General features: G+C 42.2%; 1 protein-coding gene across 2 annotated transcripts in view; it reads right to left on the bottom strand.

Moving 5' to 3' along the window:
* Window positions 1–483: 483 nt before the first annotated feature.
* GPR137 (G protein-coupled receptor 137) overlaps window positions 484–9,709 on the bottom strand; it is a 595,269-nt gene continuing 586,043 nt past the window's right edge. For both annotated transcript variants that reach the window (XM_044075804.1, XM_044075802.1), the window contains exon 7: window positions 484–1,199. In XM_044075804.1, the coding sequence (XP_043931739.1) occupies window positions 1,040–1,199 (160 nt within the window). In that variant the 3' untranslated portion in view covers window positions 484–1,039. The remainder of the gene's footprint in view (window positions 1,200–9,709) is intronic.

Here is a 9,709-nt window from a genome sequence, read left to right as displayed (position 1 = left end):
ATAATATTTTTTACGCTAATGTGTTGACAGAGAAAGTTGCATTAGATTTCAAACAGATAATCTTAGTTGTAAGACGACTGATACAGTAAATTTAAAACAGGAAGATAAAACAGATGGAGTATAAAGCAGAACTGATTCTAGCAGAAATTAACTGTGGTTATGCTGCAATCAAACATTTTCTCACAAACACGAATTCCAAATTCTCCAAAGTTAAAGCAGCTGAACAGACCTTCAGATAAGGGGGAGGGCAGATTCCCTCAGATCCTCACACACATACTCAGTACAAATAAAAAAAAAACTGACAGTCCTAGCTGGAACATTAACAAATACAAATTCACTTCTACAGTGAAAAAGTAGTTTTTTAAAGCTCGTAATGAAATAGGCAGCAAACAGTTTCAAACCTGTGAATGAGGTCAATTATATAACATTCTCTCTGGTGTCAAAACTGAAAATGTAAAATAAACAAATCATCTACAATTCCAGTCAATTTAAGTAACACTTTATATTTCCACTCATCACAATTTTAATTCTCAGACAAGTAAATGAATACAACATTTCTCTTCCATATGGACTTCTGTCCTAGGTAATTTCAATTAAACAAATGTGCAAATGCAATATAGTATTGCTGATTGACTGCAACAACATACTTGGAAGTTAACAGGTTATCCAATAAAGCAAAGATGACTACAGCGTCTGTAAAAGAGAACTGCAGGCAACTTATGAAAGGACGTTGCTGTCCCAAAGAAATTGCAAAGAGAAAAAATTAGAAGTGTAGTTTTCCCCCACTGATAATTTAAGACATGATCCATAATGCAAACATCTACTGGCCCCTTTGTGTATTGATCACTCGAATGGTGCAAAATGCATTTTGTCTGCATGAATCTGCAGTAGCGAAAGCAGTGTCACCCATATTGTAGAGCAGGATCAGTACTTTATTACAGCCACAGAACAGGAAGTAAAGTTGGAGACAACACTCATCCAATTCCGTAAGGCCTGATCAGTGCAGAAAGGATATGTAAGAAAACTGATCTACAAGGCATTAAGTCTGTGGTGTGGAATACAGGCTGTGATGATGGCTGTCTTGAACAATGTTCTTGTTAAACAGCAGTGGTGCAGTCTGAGTATGCGCATACCAGTTATGATCAATGCTGCTTCTCCCAGTTGTGCCATACCAGCTATCATGGAAATTATCAGTCAAGCTAAAACAGAAAGATGAAATAAGTTACTTTAATACAGATCAGGTACAGCAAACTTTTTGGGGGGTGTCTTTTGATATAAAGTACAGTAAGCAGTACACACATTAGCAATTTTTTAAAGTGCAACTATCTAGGCAGAATTCCTTCCACACATTTCCTCCATGCACCACTCAGATTACAGTACTATTTAATGACGAATTAAAAAATTAATAACAATTCATCACTATACCTCAACTACAAGTCCTTATTTAAAATTGGTAGCAAAATACATTTATGGAAGCTACCCATCAAAAAGTACAACTGTTTTAGCAACACAGCATAACAGCAGATGTCTGAATCTGATGACTTTTGCAGTCATGTTACATAAGGCCTGACATGAGTCTGCATGTCCTTGATCCTCTCTCACCTTGACAGACATCAGCATGCAATGGCATCAGTATGCTTCCTGTACTAAAAAAAGGACACCCATTTGCATTACATTTGTTTCTTTGTTGTCTTCAGGTAGCCAGCAGTCTCCCTACTAGCCTCTGGACTTCATGATTAAGGAATGCCAAATCACAATGCCCCTGTGAACCTCAATCCCTGCCAAGAGTAGTCTGGTCTGAAGAAACTAGAGATCTCTTACAGGGGTGCAATGTACAGAGGAGGAAGGCAAAAGGGAAATTTACCCCAGCCCAAAGAAAGGAAAGGACAGGACAAGAGGGAAGGTGGGAAGGAAACCTGACGAACAGCAATCATGCTTGAATTATAAGTTATGCACTCACCATAACTAGGCATCTGTGTTGTCCATCTTCACTCTTCCTCACTTATGGATTTGGATCTGATCCTTGGATCTGACTCGGATGCATTTACCAACACAGTCCAATATGTCCTTCCAGAAGAAAAATGGATGGGTGATGGATGGGATGGGAGTTGAAGAAGAAAGAAAATGGACAACACAGACGCCTAGTTATGGTGAGGACATCTTATAAATCTGATGCTGTCCTTTTCATTCTTCCTCACTCATGGGACAGTGTCCCCAGCTACGGTGACTTTGGATGGCCTTCATGGAAGGATATTTTAGAGTACTGCCGAACCAAAGGAGGCTCTGCTTCAGATGTCCAATTTGTAATGTGAAACAAAGATATGAGACATGGACCATGCAGCTGCTACACAAATGTCATCAATACACATTTTTGACCAAAAAGCAGTAGTAGCAGCCATGGATCTAGCTGAATGAGCTCGAGGAGGTTTTGGTAATGTCATACCTTCCTGAGAGTAAATCCATGAGATACAGTCTATAATCCATTTTTGCTATGGTAACTTTAGAAACTGGTTGGCATAGGTGATTTGGAGTGAAAGATACAAAAAAACTGGTTTGAATTTCTAAACTGTTTTCTCCTGTGAAGGTAAAAACATTTTTCTGTGCACATCAAGGAGGTGTAGCATGTACTCTCCATTACTGGAAAATTTTGGAAAGAAAACTGGCAAGTGACTGGATTGTTTGATGTTATCTTCTGAAGCCACTTTAAGTAGAAAAGAAGGGTTAGTCCGCAGGAAACCCTATCTTTATGAAAAACAATGTAAGGGGTTTTTGCTGAAAGAGCCTGGAATTCAGATATTCTTTTTGCTAAAGTTATAGCTACCAAGAAAACAGTCTTCCATGACAGAAATTCTAGAGCAGATCTGCCAGATGGTTCAAAGGGCTTTTGTGTAAAATCTTCAAGTACCGCAGTAAGATCCCAAGGTGGTCAGGGAAATTTTATCAGAGGTCTCAGGAAATTTTATCAGAGGTTTCAGAAGAAAAATGCCTTTCATAAAAGCTTTACACAATCTAGATGAGGCCAAGGAAAATAATTTATTCCCTGTGCATGGAAATTTGAAATTGCTGCCAACTGAAGTTTAACTGTAGAGAAACTAGCCCTATCTTTGAAAAGAGTTGTCAAAAAATGAACAACAGAAATTAGTACAGAAAAATCTCCTTATCTGATGCTCAAACAGAGAACCTTTTCCATTTACTTTATAAACTTTTTTGGTAGAATCTTTTTGAGAAGCTAAAATAATGTCGCGAACAGAGGAAGAAAGCCTGGACTGTAACTATTACTGGAAGTGGAGAAACAATGCGGTCAGCTTCAGGGCTTGAATGTTGGAGTGTTGAATCCCTGACTGGTGACAGAGGAGATCCTGAGAAGGCTCCAGTATCCATAGAGGATAAAAATGAGACCGTAGAAAGGGGAACCATATTTACCGAGGCCAGAAGGGGCACTGAGGATTACTGAGCTCTTCAGCCGGCTTGCTTCTTTCCTGCAAAAATCTTGGAATCAGGGGAAGAGGAGAATAAGCATAAAAGAGACTTTAGGGCAAAGTGTGAAGAAGAGCATCTCTTGGTGGCTCCCCCTCAGGGGGGATCAGAATGAAGTACTTCCTGCACTTGCTGTTGAGTGGGGTGACAAATAGGTTGCAGTAAGGTTGGCCCCAATGTCTGGGGATTATACTCACTACTGACTGACTGAGAGACCACTCGTGAGGCAACAGAATGGATAAGCTTAGTTTGTCTGCAAACACATTTTCCCCAGGATATGCATTGTAATTAGAAAGTGGTTTGATGAGATCACTCATTCCCAACCATCATGGTCTCTCTACAAAGGGAGTAAGAACAAGTTCCTCCTTGCTTGTTGATGTACCAGACTACAGACATGTTGTTAGTCTGAAATGCAATAGTCCCCAAGGGAAGTGCATCTTGAAATGCCTGCAACACTAAAAAGGCTAATCTTGTCTCTAGGACACTGATATGCAACTTGGTCTCTTGGGGGGACCATATGCCTTGGACAGTTCTACCCAAGAAATGCCCCTCCACCCCAGCTGAGAAGTGTCCATTGTCACTGTGGCTACTGGGTTCAGTAGAACAAAGGGTCTGCCCAAAAAAAGACAGTCTGATTGTATCCACCAGCAAATGTGCCACTTTCAAATCGGGGTGAGTTTTACTTGAAAGGACAGGGGTTGATATACAATGGACCACTGTACAGCTACAGTCCATTGGAGAACTCACATAAAGAAGCGTGCAAGAGGGGGTAATATTATGGCATCTGACATCGACCCAAGTGCTTGAAGCATTAACCTTGCTGGAGGAGATGAATGAGAAAGGATAGCCTGAACCTGGTTTCTGATAGAAGTAATGTGCTGGAGAGGTAAAGATGTTACCTGTGCTGCTGTGTTCAAAATTATCATGATGAATTCCAGCCTCTGAACTGGTGCAAGTTTTGATTTGGCAAGAATTATCGTGACACCCAAAGTGTTGCAAATGTGGAGCAAATAGTCCCTGGTATGTTGTAGGTGATGCTTGGAGGGGCAGTGTGTAGTCAACCATCTAGATATGAAAACACCTGGAATCCCTTTCATTCTCAAGTGAGGTGCAACTACTGCCATGCATTTGGTAAACTCTCTGGGGGCTGTGATGTGCCCTTTGGACTCATCACACCCTGGGGGCTGTGGGGAGTCCAAAGGGCACAGCACTGAACTGGTTTAATGTGCTTGGATCCAAAAGGTGTCTGAGGTCCCCTGTTTTCTTTGGTACTAAAAAGAAGTGTGAATAACTTCCAAATCCTATCTGGTCAGGTTGAAGCTTCTGGATGACTCTTTTTTTTCTAGCAGCTTTTGTATTTCTTGTGCTACAGCCTTTGTCTGACTGGGTGGGATGTCGGGAAGTTTCTTCCTTCGACAATGAGGAAGAAGGGAAAATGGTATGCAATAACCCCTGGAAAGTATTATTAGCACCCATACATCTCTTGTGATGCATATCCAGGCATCTAGGTGCAATAAAAACTAACTCCCGACTGCCTCCAGAGTTGAACAGTTGGGCAGCACTTCCGGAGCACTGATGGAGCCTGTCTGAAAAAGAATCACTAAAGCCCTAGTTCTGCAGGTGGCCTCTGCCTCTAGAGCAAAGTCTACCATTAAAATTTCCCCCACTGTCTTTGGAAAAATTGTCCCCATGCGACTCCTGGAAAAGAACCAGAGATTTAAAGAACCACATTTTCTTTACATCTAGACAGACAGGCTACATACAGACAGGGTTTTTCCTTCTTGCACGTTGTGGGTAACTGTATCCTTTACTGTGGGTCCAAACAAGGAAGTGCCATCAAATGGGGCATTAACAAAGGACATCCTAAAGGGTTCCGCAAAGTTGCACAGCCACATCCAGGAGGGTCTCCTTATGGTCATACCTGAACCAGCAGCTCATGATGTACCGTCAGCTGTGTCAGAGATTAACCTATTCAAAGCATTTGAAATAGATAAAAGAATGGCCAGCTGAGAGGAAGTCCTTTTGAAATCCTCAGCAGACATGGTCTCAGAGTATTCGATAGCTCTTTAGCCAAATCTCTCTGTAGCCTAAGTAAACTGTACTAGGTAATTAAGTGACCTCACAGCGAAAGTAGTTGAGGTGAACACTTGCCTTCCACATCTGTCCAATGTTCTGGACTCCCTGTTAGGCAGATGGACAGAAGAGCTCTGTTCTGCTAGCTCTTTCTTAGTGACTGCCACCACCACCATAACATCAACTGGGATTCCTTTGCTCCAGTGGGGTCTGTCTGCAAGTGGGGCCAAATACTTGTCAGGGTGCTTGGGGGCCCAAAATGTAAATGAGGCAGAGCCAAAAGCCTACAAGATTACTAATTCTTTGGGAGAGGGGGTTTGGGATGACCAACAATCCTTCTGCTTCAGGATCTCTAGAACATCTCCAAAGGAGATGTCATCCAATGTGATATGGGGGGATCCCTCTCCATCAAAATCATTGTCCTCTGTGATAGGCTCCATGGGGTAGTCTGTGTATTTCCTCTTACCCATTCTGTGCTGGGGCACCTCCTCAGTGGGATGCTCTGGAGAGGTGTTGAAACAGAGGAGGAAGTTCCTCTAATGGAACTGGCTGTTCCTGTTGAACAGGTCTGACCAACTCAGATCTTGGAATGAATGAATGAAAAGTGGTAGCATCCGATACATGAGAAGATGGTTCCACTGGAAAGAAAAAGCCCTTTCCACCACCTTGAAGGCTGAGAGACTGGCAGAAGCCCTGACCTGACCCCTTGGAGCCACAGTTTGCAAAGAAGGTATATCTGGGTTACCCTCGGATATGAGCTTCAAGTGGAGAATCGGATCTGAAACATCTAAGGCCAAAGCTCCAAGTGAAAGGGATGGATTTGACAAAACTGGAGCCAAATTTACACTCTCAGATCTGACACAGACACTTTGGCTCCTAGATCCATTCTGATCTGAGGCTATCGGAGCAGAAACAGTCAGGGAAACAGTTGGAGTGGTGGAGGAAACTTAATTCAGATCCTGGGGCTCTACCACCACTGGACAGATTGGAGAAGGAGAAATAACAGTCTTAGCTGTGACAGGCATACACAAGCTCTATCCCCCATCGGATCCATGAAAGACCCCCACCTGGATCTGAGCTCTGAGAAACTTTCCTATCATCCTATTCACATTTGCTTCCAACAAGCTTCTGGGGGGACCTAGAGGAAGTGGTAGATAGGGGCCTGGAATGTTTCTTAGGTGTTTGGAAAAGCAGGGCAGACAAGGTAGTTAAGATTGGTTTCAAAACATATTTAGTTGTCATACTCCTAAAGAAAGTACCCGGCTTTGGATCCGAGGGGGGAGCTGATGAACTAATTGCGATTACAGTCAGAGCCAAAACCTTAGGATCCGAAGGCTTCGGATCCAAATGATGAGACATCTTTGGATCCAGGGAGGTCAGATCCAAGAGTCTCCTGGTCTTGGTTGGTGGCTCCGATGAAGAAGTAGGGGACTTAGAAGGAGAAAGTTTACGGTGTTCCAGAGGAGCAGACTTGCTTGATTTGGAGGGGGTTTGAACCCCTGGAGTGGAAAATGGAGAGAGAAGTCCCCTTAAAATAAGTTGGTTTCTTCTTTCTGCCTAAAGGTGGTGCAGATTCTCAACACAGTGTCCAAGTGCTTGGCCCCAAGGCAAACAACACACTTGTGGGCATCTGAGTTTGGGATCTTATGCCCACAAGTGCATTTTTTTAAGCCTCGCAGTTTTGTCTGATATAATGGTAATAATGGAGGGCAAACACTAAAAAGGGAAGAAAACAGTACTTTTTTTTTTTTTTTTTTTTTATATACAAATGGGGGAAATATAAGAAAAAGAATACCAACTACTATGGTAGAAGCAAAAACTACCCTAAGGTTAAAGGGTAAAGAAAGAGAAAAGAATACCAACAATGGTAATAGAAAAAGTACTGTAAAAAACAGTACAGAAAAGGGAGAAAAAGGCAGAAGCAAGAGTTTTAAGGTAAACTAGAAAAAAAATGATTTAACTCACAGAAAAACAACCTAGCTGAATTCACTCGAGTGGAACCTGCGTCCATTTGTGAAGGTGGCAAACAAGATCTGAGGCAACAGGGATGAAACAGGGCATTGTGGGTAAAGGGAGGAGCTCACGAGCTGGATCTGAAGTCTGGCAAATGAGGCCAAGTTGGATCAGAGTATCGAATTCAAACCCATAAGTGAGGAAGAATGAAAAGGATTACATTAGATCATCTATTATTAACACAGGTTCTTATAACAGATGTACTATATTACTGTATGAATCACTACTGCAGTCATTTTTACATGTCATAACACTTACAGACCTAAACGATTAACTGGGAGGCAAGACTTAAGTGTCTGGAGGCAGTCTGCAGGATACATTCCAGAATGACTGTGGCAAAGTCTGTCCTGCTCCTTGAGATGATGCCCAAATGGTAGTGATTCAGAAAAGTGCAGCAGGAATAATACAGCAGCTTCCAGGACAGCTCAAGGTCTTATAATCCTAAGTAGTAAATATCCAGTTGCATTCCACCAGGGGCAGGACAGCTGCTGTCCTGCCCCTAGTGGAGTGCAATTGGATATGCACTTTGAGGTTTTTATGAAGAAAGGAATAGCAAAATCAAACGCAGCTGGCCAGCCATTTCGAAATAGTTTATTCTGACAATGGCTTCCTTCTTTTCCTTTTGCTTAGGAGACAAAAAGATGGTCAATAGATCTTTTGGGCTCAGTCCTGTCCAAGCAGAATCTAAGTTACCCAAGAACATTCTAGAAATGCAGGAGTATTTCGACTTTGTTATGGGTGTTTGGAAAGATGACAAGTAATTGCACATAATGATTCAGGAAAACCTCTCTCACTAAAAAGGGCATAAAAGCAGGGCTCAAAAGGAAACCAAGAAGGGCTCTCTGCACATAAGGGTTGGATTTCCAAATACTTCAGCTGAGGTTACTGCATGTAATAAAGGTTGCCTTCCAGGTTAGGAATTAGGTAGAGGTTGGAGCTGCTGGCTTAAATAGGGCTTGGGTAAGCCTTTTTAGGACAAAACTGTGGTCACACAGAGAGACAACATTTCTTCTGTGAAGGTAGAGATAACACATCCCCTCTGAACAGAGTGCGACTGACAGTCTTGATAAAGGGGGATGTTATCCACAGGAAGACAGGCAAAATAACCGATAGCTGCAACTTCACTGAGGCAAATGCTATCCCAGGTCTGAAGAGCTCTATCAGGTACTGCAAGAGCAGAGACACTGTAGCTGAAACAGGGAGATTCCTCCATTGGTAACATAAGGAAAACCTTTAATATTTAAGCCAGATTGAATTTCCTGGTAGTGAGTTTCAAAGCTTTCCTCATGATAAGAAAAGGTGCTCAAAGGATAACCGGTTCAAATCAGACAGGCTGCCAGTGAAAGTGGTGCTTGACCAGGGTGCTTCAAAGAGCCCTTCTGCTGAGTCAGGTCATCTATATGTTAAGGCAGTATTTAAGATATGCCTATTAGGTGAGAGAACCAATGCTGCCTGGAACAAAAGGGAGCCGAATTTCTAACCCTTCTTTTTTTGCCCTAAGATCATCCTGAAGTTTATTATAATTGAAGGGAAAGTACAAGTATCCCTGTGAGGTTCTCTGGTACAGAATATTTTCATCTGTCTGTTGTTTGGAAAAGCAAAAAAAGTTGCATTTCTTGATTTCCCATTTGTGGACAAGCTGCAGAAAAATATTCCTGTCCAATATCCACACTGGGGTCCTGCCTCTGACCTGCTCAAATGGTCCACCAGCATGTTCTGTAGGAATGGAGTACAGAGTGCCTTGAGGTGCTTTCCCACCTGTAGTGCAACCTTCCTACTATTTCTGTTGTCAACCTGCACAAGATGAAGTATATGGGTCTTCTTATTTGTTCATGTACCACATCACTGTGGAACTGTCTGGGAAGAAAAGCCTATGTTTTGACAGAAGTTTTGAGGAATTTACAGTTAAGACAACGGCTATCATTTACTTCATGTTGATATGCTTCCTTCTCACGCTGTTACCTATCTGCCCTGGACTTCGAGGTTTCTGCAATAAGTTCCCCAAGCTAAGTCCCATGTATTCTTGGTCAGGGTCTGACTGATATTGCACTCCGAAGGCACAGAACCTTAAAACAAAATCTGTTTTTTTGTGAACGCGGCTATGTACATAAATGTCCTTTAGGTACACAGTAACCAGAAAGGGTTG

Source organism: Protopterus annectens, chromosome 6.part1 (genome assembly GCF_019279795.1).
Source record: "Protopterus annectens isolate FY-2018-M chromosome 6.part1, PAN1.0, whole genome shotgun sequence".
NCBI lineage: Eukaryota > Metazoa > Chordata > Ceratodontiformes > Protopteridae > Protopterus > Protopterus annectens.
The sequence above is the reverse complement of the archived record's forward strand: the minus strand, read 5'-3'. Positions and strand labels throughout refer to the sequence as shown.